Raw genomic sequence first — 15,616 nt, forward strand, 5'->3', positions numbered from 1 at the left:
AGAGAGCATTAAAACTCTACATGCTGAAAGCAGCTTTTCCTTTGCTTTGAAGTTAAGACCAAATGTGTTCCCTGGTTTAGCTGAGCTAGAAACTTGTCGAGTGGGTAAGAGGAGAAGGATTCAAGTGTTATCATTTCTCAAATGTTCTCCGACAAGCCACCCCTTTAGGCACTTTTACATATCTGAAACTATTCAGATAGGTAGTCATCATGCCAAAACATATCTTGGCCTTTGCTGTGCAGACAGTTGAACTGTTCCTTCATATTCACAGCAAGTGCCCTGTACAAGCTGAGAGTTAACTCAGCTTGAATTGTGCAAGTCTGATCCTTTCATGGGCAGCAGGGTGGCAAAAGGAAGTAGGAGACTGCCTTTAAACACTTTTTCTCTAAATTGCAATGTGATTATATTGCCTATTACTTTGTGATTAAAGCAAATTTTTCACTAAATACTTAGAAGTTGCTTTCTAGCATCCATACAAATCTGTTTTAAAAATGTAAATTCTATGAATGGACACAAAATAAACCCGTTAAGCAAGCAGACAGCTCTTGGGAGTTGACAGTGGGGGACAGGTGTGTCTGACCTGGATGTAACAGGTTCAAATTTTTATCTTTCCTTGAAGTAAATTCAAAACTATAATGAGAGTTATCTCCACTGCTGAAACAGCCAGTCTCCTCCGCAGTCCTTCAATGTACTGGCTTAACTCTTCCCACGTCTGTCCTTACAGCACTTTTCTGTCTTCTGCTCACAGCGGCTGCTGCTAGGCAATAGTTCATGCCTGCATGCATATATTTAATATTTATATCAAAACAATATTCAGAAGTCAGTGAAAGAAGAATCAAGGAATAATTCAGTTAAAATTCAATATTAAACACCAGTAACAACAATTTCACTAATTAACTGTTATATGATTACCAAAAATTAAACAGTAATGTGTTCTACTACTTTGTTAGTGTAAAAGTAATATGACTACAGTAACATTTTCCTAAGTAATGCATTACCCCCCCAACACTTACTCTGACTACCATATTGTATTGAAGGGGGCAAAAGAAGAATTTCCATACACAAGGATCAAAATGTCACATCACAATTAACAAACCTTGAGTTGTGTGTGAGCAGCACGAAAATTATGCATATGGCGACACACTCTTTGCAGACGGTGTTTAAATAACTGGAACAAAGGCAGAAATGGAAAATTGATTGCTACTGTCACTGCTCAGAACCTCTCTTAACTGCACTTAATGAAACAGTAGTTAGTGTTTACTGTGAAGCTGTATAAAGAAATGGCAGAAGAATTATGCAGCTATAGATACACACGTGTAGAGCTGGGCAACATGGGGGGGGAACAAAGTCTGACATTGATCGTATCATTTGGGAAACATTATTTGGGAAATCACCTGTTTATTTGTCTGGTTAATGTTCATCACTCGAATCATCATGATGGAGGGAAGTTGACCTGGAATAATCATTTTCATCTGACATTCCCAAACAGGCTAGAAAGAAATCTAAATTGGATGGTAAACAGATTTGTGTCTTGTGTTTCACAAATGTTAAGAAAAACCTATGATGACTACAGTGATAATAGTTGGTAATAGATATCGATACGTAAATTGCCCAATCATGCACAAAGACTTAAGTGGCTACTGTTAGCCTCTACAGGGATCGCCACAACATGTTATAAGTGGCATAATGTAGTTACGAAAATACAAAGTGGCTGCTAAAATTCAATTTGATATAAAAATACATTATTTGGATGATTTGATTGCAAAATTTTGCATTTGTGTTTTTTCTGTTGTGTTTTGTTTTTGGCTCTTTTATAAGCCCCTTCTCTCCATGTGTATCTATATGGGCTTTGATTCAGATAAGCTGGCACTGACTCTGCCCGAAATGACAAGAAAATTTGCACTAATTATTGTAATTGTGGCATCTAGATAACTGGATTATTATTAAAGAATTATGTGACTTTTCCACTATATTGTAACCCTGCTGTAATTGGCAATTATCTGAGGTTAAAGGACCATGCTGGTGTTTGTTGTTTTATTGTATTTTCTACAAATTGTATTTCACCACTAAAGAAGCCTCTCAGTGAACACCATGTCCATCTTTATTTTGTCTAAATTTATCATTGTGCGGTAACAGTTTAAAGCACGGACTGATGACTCTGCTGGTGTAGTGTTTTCATGAGTTGGTGAGAAGCTTCCTCTTGTCAGAATTTGGAGTTGGCAGCCAAATGGCAGGAGTGTTCACGGTTTTCTACCCAAAAAAGAAACAATAAGTAAACATTATTGTGAAAAGGATACTGTTTAATTAAATTTAGTGCTATGAAGATTGGTGTTTTTTCTGAGTATAAATGTAAACAAAAATAAAGATTTTCACCATTTTCACCATTCTCCTGAGTACCTATGTGAAGATAATATTAAAAAGAAGAAAAATGTAAAACACCAGAATGGTCCTTTATTGACCATATCTTATGCCATGTCACTTGAGTTCAAACTTATTGCTCACAGTAAAATTAGCAACGGGCATCCATGAATACATTCAGATCTGCACGTGAAATTATTTGCATAGAAAGCCTCTCAGTAGCGCTACAACTAAAGAAACAGGTCAGATTTATTAGACTCTCCTAACTTTTTTTTAGGTATATGGCTCCGACTACCTACAATAGCAGCTAAATGAAGAGTCATCAAAGACTCAAAAAAGCAAAGAATGGTAGGCTCAGAATAATCAGGAACATTAAGATTGCTTAGCCATGAACTTGTTGGGTCACACTCTATGAAATAATAAGTTTGTAAGTGGGACCACAGGTTGCTCTGTGTGAGTCTATCACTTTCAGAACTATTAGCTTTATGTTCCATGGAGATTTATAGTAGTGGTTTCTACTTTTGAGCACTCCCTCTCCTAAAGGGCTAAACTGAAATCAGCAGCAAATTAAGTGTTGTTAGTAGATGGGTTGAAAGACACAAGGTGAACAAATAAATAACCCTGATGAAAATAAGGTCCCATTCAGTTGTGAGGTTACAGATCGACTAGAAAACATTGGCACACGGTAGCTTGGACTTCTGGGGACTTCTTATGAAGTCAGACAAGACTCTTGAAAGCTGTTTTTTGTTTCTTTAGAAACTAATTAGTGTACATCCATTGTCTTTTTTGGTCTCAGAAAGTTGTAAAAATGCCTTAGCTTTGATGAAAAAACACTGCATTAATGATTAAAACATTAAAATTCTTGTTTTCCTCTTCCCCTTTTACATCAGTTGGTAAAAGCACTTGAAATCTGTGCCCTACGACCAACATGTACTACTCTCTTCTCCATCACTTTTTCAAATGAAGTTATTCCCCCCATTGCTGATGAGCTTCCCCTTCTTCTTGAGTCTCTTCAGCAGACACGAGGAAATGCCCAAAGCGCCACCCTTCAAAAAGCGAACAAAGTTGTCTCCCACCAGCGGGCCCATGGCAAACAGACCTGGCTCCTTGGTACACTCAAAAGTGTAGGGGTGGATGTCAATGGGGTTCTGCTTGCAAGAGATGGGTTTTGTTGGATCCTGACCCAGGTACTGGCCCTGCCCCTTCAAGAAAAACAAGTTTGGGTTGGTCCCAATCAGCACCAGGGCCATGGAGATCTTGAATGCCTTCAGGGAGTTGTTCCCCTGCAGCAAACACTTCATGTCAGACTGGAGGGACACCACACAGTGTTCGGGGAAACTGGTGTAATCAGGAAACAGGCTGACACCAGTATTACCAGCCATGTTACCTGCGGTAAGTTGGGGCTTTGGGCACATCTTGGCACAAACGGAAGAAGCAATACTCACTGGCTGGGATCTGTTTGAAGCAGAGGAAGGAGCCACGTTTGTGTAGGTCTGAGAGCACATCATGTTGTAGACTTTTTGGTATTCTGGGTACAGGGTCTTGGGCAGCTGTTTGAAGATGAGGTCTGAGTCGTCTACGCTCTTACGAAAGACATGTAGCACTCTGATGTTGCTGTTGCAAGCACACAGAACTGCATCTGCAGCACTTAAACCAGCACCTACGATTAAAACCGGATCGGAGTTCATGTCCAGTTTTCTCTGGCTCACAGCCAGGCCAAGGTCTGAGATGTTGTGGAATACAAATGGTAGGTCCTCCCCCTCTACGTTTAATCGAACTGGTGAATCAGATGCACCGGTGGCCAGAACTACATTCTCAGCAAACAGAGAGAAGGGGACATGAGTGTCGTTCTGCACCTGCTGGTATCCCCTCACTTCCCAGAGAGCCCCCCCTCCATTTCCTTCAAAGCCCTCATTCCCACCATCTCCCACCCCTCCATCTCCTTCATCATTGTGCCCATTTTCAAGACCTTCCCCCTCATGCCCCCGGCAGAGTTTCTGGACGGAGGTCACATAGGTGTTGTCAGCAAAATTCTTTTGGAGGCCCTTTAGCTTCACATAGTTACGGTAATAGGATGAGATCTCTTCTGGGGTAGCTCTGTCACTGGTTACATCCCTAAAGAGAAGAGGGCAGACGATGAGCAAAGAAGTAGCACAGACTTAAACTGTGGCTTAAGTGATGTCTTTGCTGTCAACCTTGTCCTCTCACAGTACCTTCGTTTTCCGTTGGTCAAGTCTCTGTAGTTGACCCCGGGAAGCTCCATCCAGATGCCAAGACTAATAGTTAGCATGGAGCCTTCCATTGCCTGAGGAGAACAGAGAGGGAGAGAAGAAAATGAATGACGCCATTTCATAGGACAAAAGCACGTTTGGCAGTGGATAGTTTCAAGGAAGAAGATTATTTGGAGTTGCTTACATGCCAGGCACCTCCAGGTGTTGCCCTCCCCAAGACAAGATGTGGGATGTGTTGTTGTTTGTCCCTCCTCCACTGAAGGACTGGGGGGAACTCATAGCCAAAGTCAGCATTGGGGTGCAGGAGTGTGTCAAACAGCACAGCCACGGGGTTCCTTGACCTCCCCTCAAGACCTTCACTCAAATATTCCAGGTCCTGCAGAAAGAAAGACCAAATCATGACACCTCTGTGATTGTGTGGTCAAATGGACTGTGCATATTTGTGCATGTGCAGTAGGTGTTTTCACCTGTTCAGTGATGGGTAGATGCTTGGTCTCCTGCAGTTTTCTGTATAGTATCGGGTTCGGGTGGACCGTTGCTGTGTCTAGGTAAGGCTTGTATCCACTCAGCAGGTATGACAGACAAATACCTGATGGCCCATTGCCTGAACACAGACCCGGGTTTGTGATGGATTAGCATCACGGCAATGCACACAAACATTAGGTTATACAAAAAGTATGTGTGGAATTCGGGCCACAGTGTGAAGGTTAAGGGCGAAATATTTACCTATGATGACCACAGGAACAGTGGGTGGGTGCTCTTGTGGCAGAGTGGTCTCTTCCAGAAGAGGCATGGCTGTAGCCTGGGCCAGAGCCGGCACTGTGGAGAAATAGAGGGATAGAAATGTGAGGAAAGTTCTAGACATTTCTGCAACTGACCATTTGATATTCAACTATAGAGCCTTGTTTGCCCTTTGTACCCAACACTGCTTCCATTTTTCTGAGTCAGATTATTTGAACAGGTTCAAACCGGCTAGCTGTCTTTGTGTCTGCATGCCAGTGTTGTTGTTGTCTCATGTTAGCTTAGATCCTGTCTCCATCCACCATCATCAGCTGACTCAGAAACACACAAATCGAGGGGGGGAAAAAAACCTTTATTCATCCTGTTATTGTGCTTCCACACACAGCCATGACCCTCCCCCGTCTGTCTGGGGCTTCACACACACGTGGAAACAGGCCGCCACAACACAACGTGCCCCCAGTCTTTCTCTTTGCCGTCCCGCCAACGTCCACACACCCCCTGTCCTATCAAACATGGCCCGCGGCGAGACTAGCCTCTGTTAACCCCGGTGCCGCTTCTCAAACAAAAGGGAGTTCTAATCAGATTTATGTAGGCTTGGGTCTGTTGTGCAACGTTGCCGTTGAGAATGTGTGGTGTGTGTTTGAGTGTTACACGACAGTGCCATTGTGTGCCCGCCGGGCAGCAAATCCCCCCTGATCACTCCTCCGAGTGGGCCCTAATCCCACTGGGCCTGTTTATGTCTTTACCGCCCCTTTCAACAGCAGCAGGATGAGAATGTGGTCCTGGCATGCTGACAGACCAGACCATCAGAGCTCCTCCTCTCATACCCACTGCCGCCACCACACACACACTCACAGGCGGTCCCGCCAAAACATTACCCGCCGGCTACAGCATAACACTGCCCACTTGCCCCAGTTTCATACTAACCAAAACACTGTCCACGCTGCTTTTGTCTTACATCCCAAAACTCACATGCCTCCCTGCTGCCAACAGAGTCCACCTCATTTCATGTGCACCCTGCTCTCCCTCCCTCCCCCGTCTGACCTGTGTCTGTAAGCCAACTGGTTGTCTTTGGTGGTCGGCTTGTTTACCCTTTTCAGTGAAAGCACTGGGATTCCTCACATTGCCTGCCCTGTTTGGAGAATGTCTTGCCCCTAGTTGGCAGGTTGTTACGGGTATTTCCGTGTCACTGCTCAGTTTCATGAATTAAACAGAATGTGAACTAAAAAAACTACAACTTGTGTTGTAGTTTTTTTTATAAATATCATAATGATGATGGTACAAAATGATGTGAAATGCATAGATTTTAGTCAAATAACATCACATTTTCTTGGATTCATGAATTAAAGTGTTTAGTTTACAATCATTATTTTCACTTTTACATCAGAGGTTATGGAAATAGATACCCTTTAGAAGTTAATTCACAAGAATATATTAGAACTTGTATTGTTTTTTTGTTTTTCAACTTTTCCACCAAAAGAATATAGACCAGGTCAAAGTAAGTTTCAAATCTGGCTTACAAAACAGCACTATATTGTTGAGCCAGGGTGTCCATTCTTGTCCTAGGTAACAGTATGTGTGACAAAATAACTTCAACTAAAATGTCCAAAGGCTTGTTTAGTCACACAGCAGTATGTTGTGTGTATTTGGGATGGCTGGGATTGTTGTCCAGCCTCCTGAACATGCAAACTTAGCCCTCTAGCTCTCACTCTGAGTAGGATTACTACAGTACATCCATTACTGTGACATCAGGTATGTAAATATGCAACAACAGGGCTGCATTGTTGCATCATGTTGTCTTTACACCTGTTTTACAATACAATTTTACATTTCAGTGCCAAAGAGTAAATAATGTTTTTATTGTCCTGTTGCTCTCATTGGATCAACCCATTTAGAGAAAGATTGAATGAATAAATGAATGAAAAGTCTGTGTGCTTTAAATACTCTATCTTTGACATTTAATTAAACTCTATTCAATACCAAAGTAAAAACAGATTCAGTGCAGACCATCTAATTTGTTTTACCTAAAATAGGGAGTCATGAATATGTTTTTACTTTTTGGAAACAAACAAAATAAAACAATATACCAACAGTGAAAATGTGATAGTAACAGAAATACCCAAACCGAAGATTTTAGTTGACTTTATTTTTGGTTTGTTGTACCCTCTGTCTGCCCTTTGATGCGCCTGCATGTGCGCGTTTTGCAGCATCTGTGTAGAGGACGGACCATACTTTTCTAGAACATGGTGCACTGAGTATAGCAGGTTATCTATAGCCGTGGTTCTCAAACTTTTTCTCGTCACGGACCCCTAAACTCACACAAATTAGACCACAGACCCCCATCTGATAAGATTTTTGCTTTTAGATGTTTTATTACAAAAAGTGTATGAAACCCATGACCAAAATAGTCATACGGTCTGTCATTCTGTTACTTATGGATGGAATTATAGTCAAAATAAATTATTCCCCTTTTTGCTGTGGACCCCCTGGAACCCCCTCAAGGACCCCTGGGGGTCCCCGGACCCCATTTTGAGAACCACTGATCTATAGAAAACAAATGAAACATAGCAACATGTTTGGCTTTTAAGGTTCAGCGTGGTCAATAGACACATATTGTACAGATTTAAATCAATCAGAATTGATGTAAATCATTTGGAAACACTGCTTGAAAATATTACTTCAGTTCCGATCAGGATTTGTCATTTTCAGACTGAGTGAGTACACGCTCTGTGTAAAATTACGTTGGGTTTACGCAGGCCTACAAATACCGCCTCGTCTTTGCAACTTGTGCCAATTTGCACTGAGCAGCCTGCAGGTCAGTTTCTAAATTAGGCTGACTTGAACTCAGCGAGTCAGTTTCTAAATTAGGCTGACTTGAACCCAGCATTAGGGCTGGTTATATGCGTGGATGTTGCTGCAGTACAGGCTACTCAATGATGTAGCAGTCTGTGTTACTCCAACATACACATCCTCCTCATGGACCCACAGCCTCAAACCTCCCACTCCTGACTCTAGCAGCGATCCTTGCAGCCTGCGACCAATAAGGCACAAGGAGCACATGCGACAGCGTTTATGTCACCATCATTGCATAATTTAGGTCAAACACACACTCACGAGCATCCGAAACACTCGACCAAGGACATGATTTCTTACCGCACTGTGACTTATCTCTCAATCTCCCAGCCGCGTCCTGTTATCACGACCCACGGCGGCGTTTCTAACCGTATAAGTAGGCAGTTATCGGTGGGAGGACCTACGATATGCAACTGTCCGGGGTCTTGCATGAGATAAAAAGCCAACCTCTCTCTCGTCATCACACACACACATACACATACGCACACACACTTACCTCCGTGCAGTTGAATCCGAGCAGACCTGGTATGTTCAGGTCTGATCAGGCTGTAATTACCGTCTGAGGGGTAGATCTCTATGTGGCAGAGAGAGAGAGTGTGTGTGTGAGAGAGAGAGAGGGAGATAGAGAAACCGGGTCCTGCGTTTGGTTTTGTCGTCACATGCGCATCTCTCTCTCTACACCGGCAGGCGTGAGCGCGTCCACAGAGATGAGAGAGCCGGAAGATCAGAGCATCTCTCAGCATCCGCACAGCGCCGCCGACACTGTGCTGCTCATTGTTTGGGGCTGATGTGGAGACAAATGCGCTGCCCAAATGTAAAAAAAAAATGCTCAGGTCCAACACAATACCCATATAGAAACAAATAAAGCCCTGCTATATGGGCCCCTATAAACTGTGATAGGGTTTTCTTTACATCCAGTATGAAAGAGTTGGATTGAACAAACATAATGGGGATTATGTTGTACTGAGAACCTTCTGGTAGTGAGGCTAAAGCTGAAAAATGAAATGTAGGTGGCGCTTGAGAAAAGGCTATTCAGGTTGAAAAGGATTCATCCTCTGGGGAGCTTAAATGTGCTCACTAAACTTTTAATAATCTGACCTATAGACTTGGGAGATTTCACCTGGTGGTGCAAGTGAAAAGGCAAGGGGTTAAACCTAATTTCTTCTGATTCATCCTCAAGGGACCATGAATTTCACCTAAATTTGACCATTGCCGTTAGGGAGATGCATCTTTTCATGGTACACGTTTTGGATATGGTGGCACTTGATGACAGGCCGGGGGGGGACCAGAATCATTAGGAATCATCCTCTTGGGACCATAAATATCCGCATCAAATGTTGGAATGAAAGACCGACCAATATACACATGTTGCCAACCAGTTCCGACATCAGAAATGTGTTGGAGAAGAGGATTTCTGATGGCCCTTTTGATGGTGTATACTGGTGCCTTAATTAGGCTCTGATGTTTTGGGGCAATAACTATATGAATTATATGCTGTATGATGTAAAGTGTAGTTTTTATGCTTTGTAAATGAACATACAATGTTCTATGAAGTAATACTTTCAAACATTGCTACTACCAACTTAATTAATTACTTAATTTATAATTGACATATGGGGGGACAAAATGACTCAAACACCTAACAATGTAATGCAATTCAGTATACTACTGTCAGTTTGTGGCTTTGTACGTCAGATTATAAATCTTCACAGCTATGATCATACAGTACATTATTTGATGACAGCCACCTCATCATAGCCACATCATGGGTTTGCCGACATAAAGCACAGGACATTTCCCAGATTTGTGTCCCACACACAGCTGCTGTATCCACCAAGTAATAATGAGGCAAAAAAACTGACTGAAGGGAAAATGTTATCTACCAATGCTTGAATTTAGAAGAGAAGAGGGTGTATGAAAATGTGTAAAAACATCTCAAAATATTGATTAAAATGGATACTCAGCATGAATTACTTTGTCTGCACTACATTCGTACCATGTAGGCCTTCATAATCTCTGTGGTCTCATAGTAATGTAGCTAATGGCTTTATAATTTGAATCGATTGAAATGTTTGCTTTCAACCAAAGTGTTTTCAGCTTGTGTAGCTCAAGTGGAAAACTGAATGTCTTACTAGTTAAATCTGGATTTTTTTAAAACTGTATTTATATCTTTTAGTAGTCATGCTGTTTGTCAATGTCTGTCCTCGTTAATTTCCTTGTTTTGTTTTCAGTGATGTGTGGTTAAGACAACTTACCAAATTGTGCACAGTGCAGTTTCTAACTAAATGTCTTACATCCATATTCCCATGAATACATTTGAACTGCAGATGGAGGAAGCACCATGGAAGTAATTTTAAAATATGTTTTCCACTTCACAACATTTTTTAGCACATTTGGTTGTCCATTTTGATGATTTCTGATTTCTCAACTGACAAAATTAGGACTTAAATTTGCTATGTGGCTCATATTGATAGAGCAGCTCATATACAATACTTACCGCTATAGCTTTAATAAACCGCTTGGAAAGCTACATCTGCTAAAGATATGTAAAGTGCAAATTACCTCTGAGGATTCAATATCAAAGATATTCATTAACTGCTGTATTTGCACGGCTACAACCTCAGGAATTGGTATTTTTGTATGTTTATCTGCTTTTATAAAGTTTATCTGCACCGGCATCATTTGTGAATCCATGTGTTGTCCTGGTGTGATGCTGCGTTCAAGGCAGATGGGATGAATGGGCTTATATGTTGTGTGATAGCATAGAGCTGTGTGAGGATTAAATATTGAAAACATATATCACTACAACCATTAAATGCGGGTTCAATTACATGAAACAACTGCCTCTGGTTGATGGAAGGCAATTGAATTGAACTGACAATATCGGAGCTTTCAGAAATATCCTAATACTATTTACAAATCGGAAGCTCGTAATTACGATACTTCCGAAATGACTTGAATGCCACAGTCCCGCCCCTTTGGCTCATGATCCAATTAGCTGCGAGAAACTACCACTTCCGGTCCTTCATACGAACACATGTTAATTAGCCGCCAGCTAAACAACTCGTACGAAAAGTGGCGATAAACGCTGCTGAAGATGGTCCAGCTCAGTAGAATTTGCTTCCGTAAGGTAGGCAGCGTAACAGACCACATTTTAATCTCGCCAAAAGAGTTTAATCACAAACTACGACTTATAATAGTGACGTTGGCCGGCTTGCTAGCTAGTAAGTTGAATGGCTGTCAAAACATCAACTTTGACTGACATGGTCTGTGTGACCTCTGCAGCCATGAAAGCCACAAATGTAACGTTCGTTTATTACGATGCTAGGTAGCTATTATGTTTCTGAACAGTGGAAACTGAACTAATGTTGGATAACTGCAAATAACAGTGTTGTTTACACTTCATAGCCTTATGTGCTTTTATTAAATGCGTAAAAATACAATGACAGCAAGAACATAATGTAGAGCTGCAACATTAGTCGATTAATTGATCAACAGAAAATTCATCGCCAACTATTCTGATAATGGATTAATCGTTTTAAGACGAAATGCCAAAACTCTCTGATTCCAGCTTCTTAAATGTGAAAATATGGTTTACGTACGTGCGTATGTACGGCTTTTCCAAAATCCAAAACTACTCTGACTAACATGATTCGAGAGAACTGTGAACCAAAATACTTCTTTTGCTTTCCTCTTGGATGAATGGATGGATAGAAAAATAGACCTTCATCAAACGTTGTTGTATCTTCTTGTCCTGGTTAACATATCAAGAAATGTTGTTAGTAAAAGTTCAGACATTTGATCAGTTTAGGTGCCCAGTTTGAGTCAGTAAAGCAGCTCCAGACTCACCTGTTTATTATGATTAGTCGTTTTTTTCTATTAAACCTCATTTCTGTCTGATGTCTCCTTTTGCCTCCTTGTAGTATGGAAACTTTGTGGACAACCTCCGTCTGTACGTCCATGGAGGCAGCGGCGGCATGGGTTTACCTCGTCTTGGGGGACAGGGAGGCAACGGGGGAGATGTTTGGGTGGTGGCTGCAAAGAACATGACCTTGAAGAGGATCAAGGACAAGCACCCCAAGAAACGTTTTGCAGGCGGAGCGGGAGCCAACAGCAGGTTAGTTTCTCCGAACAGAGCCTTGATTCTCTCAGAAGTTCAGTTAGCATCATGGAGATGAGTCAGTCAGAGCTGTTTTGTGTTTTATCTTGAGTGATTTTATTTATCAACAGTGTCCGTTCACTGAAAGGAGAGAGAGGGAAGGACCAGGAGATCCTAGCTCCTGTTGGTGTCACAGTCACCACTGATGATGGCAAAATACTTGGTAAGTCAGAAGCTCCCCCATTTTGTACTGTGCATAGTCAGTAATGCAACATGTTTCATTTTAATAAAGGCATAATTGTCTATGAAACAACCCCGCATGTCACTTTTTATTATACTTCATAAAGATGTTGGTGAACTACATAATAAGTCTTAATTCTCACTACCTAAAATGACACAGCACAAGCTTTTGGTCAAACATTTGTACTCCTTTGGATTAGGGATGTTTCACTTGAAATATAAAGTAATGATGGCTCTGAGGTTGTATGATTAGAGAGTGGACATATAGCAGCAATATCCAAATAGGTGGAATAAAATTAGTTTATTTTTGTGTATTTTTACGCCCATTCTCCCTCCAAGGTGACCTGAATGCTGAGGGCGATCGTGTGTTGGTGGCGAAAGGAGGACATGGAGGCTCCCTCTACTCCACGTTCAAACCCAGTAAAGGCCAGTTCCAGCACATTCGGCTGGACCTCAAACTCATCGCTGACCTGGGCCTGGTGGGGTGAGAGCTGTGACACGTGAACATATCATTTAATTTCAGCTGAAACTTAAACTGGTAAGTTTCTTTAGATTTTGTTGTGTTGAATCTCCATCAGGTTCCCAAATGCAGGAAAGTCGTCTCTCCTGACAGCCATGTCTAACGCAACGCCTCAGATTGCCAACTACGCTTGTAAGTACATAATACTGAACACACACATTCAAACTGTGTTTTTGTGTTCTTGTTTGTGCATTTCTGATTCATAGACCTGGTAAAATACTCTGGTACAATTCTAAAATCTTTCGCAGTCACAACTTTGAAGCCGGAGATTGGAAAACTTATGTACAAGGATCACAAGCAGGTACGGAAATGCATTTCACAGCTTGGTGTTTAAACATTAATATTCCATATTTCTGTGGTTTTCCCTCATTTACTGGTGTTCTTTTTGTTCTTTTTCGTATTGTAGATCTCTGTTGCGGATCTTCCAGGTCTGATTGAGGGGGCTCACATAAACAAAGGCATGGGCCACAAGTTCCTAAAACACGTGGAGAGGACCAAGCAGCTGCTGTTTGTGGTGTGTATTAGTAGAGAGTAGACTATATAATCTGTCACCCACGTGTATGTTTGAATTTGAATGTGGTTGCAGTAATGAGTCAAAAACATAGCAGCCAGTGATGATGATGATTATGGTTTGTCTGGCTGTAGGTAGATGTTTGCGGTTTTCAGCTGGCAAGTAAAACACCGTTCAGGTCGGCATTTGGAGCCGTGCAGCTTCTCACCAAGGTGAGACTGATTCTATGTTCCTGTTCAGTCATGATAAATGTCTAAAGAGTCATGTTATGTTAATCCTACTTCTCACCTTTCCGCTCTCTGACTTAAATTCTGCCCCGTGCACATCATTCATTTCTCTCCTCCATCATCATCCTCTCTTTCTTCTCTCTCACCACTGACTGAAGGAGTTGGAGTTGTACAACGAGGAGCTCGTGTCCAAGCCTGCGTTACTGGTGGTGAATAAGATGGACCTGCCTGATGCTGAAGACAAACTAGCACAGCTACAAGAGCAACTACAAAACCCAGATGGTAAATAATAAAAAAAATATACTTGTATATTATATTATAAATAATAATTTAAGTTGAGTGTATGATGGAAATGAAAGTCTCATTTGAATTGTAGCACCTCCAGAACCACAGAAATTCACTTCAACTTGAAGTTAACATCTTGACACACAGCAGTCCCTTAACATAATGTAAAAGAGCTGTAGTTAATATGTCAAAGGATGAGATGGTAATGTTCTGCTTCATCAGTTATAACAGTACAGAACATCAGCTTAAACTCTCATATAGACAGCACAACTTTCTGGGCACCTCATTTGTTACAGACTTGATTGTGTGAGAGCGTTTCATTGAATTTGGCTCACAGCACCCCAGTGTTAGCCCGGTTCCAGACCTCTGAAAGGCTGCCCGCATCTTCGATTTGTTCACTGATGTCATGAAACGAAATGGCAATAGTTTGATTATCAGATGCCCCCAATGGGGAAACCAGGAAGTCATGCTGTCCAAAACCACCCCCACTTCCACAGCTGCTTTCAAACACAGCTATAGCACATATTGTACATGTAGGCTTACTGCTGCAATAATACACACTGGGTTGTTGTGTGTTGACGGTCACATTGTCCTGTTTTTGTTTTTTCTCTTGCAGAGTTTTCTGATCTGTTGCCTGACAACATGATACCAAAGAACTACTTGACCTTCAGACACGTGGTCCCGGTCTCCGCCTCCACCGGGTTTGGTATCGAACACCTGAAAAGCTGCATCCGCAAGTCGCTTGATGAAGAAGACGCCTCTGCAACTAAAGCCATCCATCAAGACAAGCTGCAGGCGCTTAGGTACCATTCACAGGAGCATTTGTGATAAACATGGACAATATCTCACTGTGACAAGTGTCGAGGACTGACAGAGCTCCATCCTGTCCGGCAAAAAAAGTTGGAACACCAATGATAACAGAAAGTGTGCAGTTATAGTGCACAGTCTCTGTGAATGTGATGGATTTCTTATAGACTGTCTTACTGTAAAAACATCCAGTGTTACGAGGCTCTACGAGTTAAACTCTGCTGGAAATAGTTGCTCCCTTAGTTAGAGGCTGTCATCAAAACCTAAGATACTGTTAACATTGTCCTTCTTTATTCAGATTATACTGTACATCGTAAAAATACTGATGAAAAATTGTTCTAATGCCAGATGTATTAGATGTTTAAGCAATACCAGTTCTAGTGTCAGGTAACTGATACAGGATGAATGCTGCGTCTAACAAGTGAGTGAAGGTGCAAATGCATTTTTTGGGCATTTTTGCCTTTATTAGATGACCGACAGCAGAGAGCTGACAGGAGAGAAGTGGAAGTCATGCAACATACAACAAAAGTCCTTACGTCTTAAATTCTGTGGCCCCCAACCAATACTTTTCTGTTTCATTAAAGTGTTTGCTAAGATTGTATTTATTTTTGTTGGTGTGTTTTGCACATTTACCATCTTGTAAAAAAAAAAAAAAAAAAAAAAAAATCAGTCAACCAATATCTTGAGTAGTGTCTTCTTTTCTTCTACAAATTTGAGTATTTTTATGTCAGAAATATCAGCGTA

At 41.4% G+C, this 15,616-nt stretch overlaps 2 protein-coding genes across 7 annotated transcripts; one reads left to right on the forward strand and one right to left on the reverse strand.

The window, feature by feature from the left end:
• Positions 1-13: 13 nt before the first annotated feature.
• Positions 14-12,107, reverse strand: osgin2 (oxidative stress induced growth inhibitor family member 2). 6 transcript variants are annotated; one of them, XM_042423850.1, is made up of 7 exons: positions 12,033-12,059; positions 8,680-8,757; positions 5,316-5,408; positions 5,057-5,193; positions 4,774-4,965; positions 4,572-4,663; positions 14-4,473 (listed from the first exon to the last, which is right to left on the reverse strand). In XM_042423850.1, exons 3-7 carry the CDS (start codon positions 5,380-5,382, stop codon positions 3,315-3,317), a joined length of 1,647 nt encoding a protein of 548 aa, XP_042279784.1. In that variant the 5' UTR covers positions 5,383-5,408; positions 8,680-8,757; positions 12,033-12,059; the 3' UTR covers positions 14-3,314. The 6 variants fall into 6 exon arrangements, with proteins under 6 accessions (XP_042279784.1, XP_042279783.1, XP_042279786.1 ...); XM_042423849.1 differs by lacking the exon at positions 12,033-12,059 and adding an exon at positions 10,681-11,015; XM_042423852.1 differs by lacking the exon at positions 8,680-8,757 and having other exon boundaries at positions 12,033-12,107.
• On the forward strand, positions 11,204-15,514 carry gtpbp10 (GTP-binding protein 10 (putative)). The gene is made up of 10 exons (XM_042423854.1): positions 11,204-11,313; positions 12,107-12,300; positions 12,414-12,505; positions 12,862-13,006; positions 13,101-13,174; positions 13,291-13,343; positions 13,449-13,556; positions 13,688-13,765; positions 13,939-14,062; positions 14,682-15,514. The coding sequence occupies exons 1-10, from the start codon at positions 11,281-11,283 to the stop codon at positions 14,891-14,893; spliced, it is 1,113 nt and encodes a 370-aa protein (XP_042279788.1). The 5' UTR covers positions 11,204-11,280; the 3' UTR covers positions 14,894-15,514.
• Positions 15,515-15,616: the final 102 nt, after the last annotated feature.

The sequence above is a fragment of the Thunnus maccoyii genome, chromosome 10 (assembly GCF_910596095.1).
Source record: "Thunnus maccoyii chromosome 10, fThuMac1.1, whole genome shotgun sequence".
Lineage (NCBI taxonomy): Eukaryota > Metazoa > Chordata > Actinopteri > Scombriformes > Scombridae > Thunnus > Thunnus maccoyii.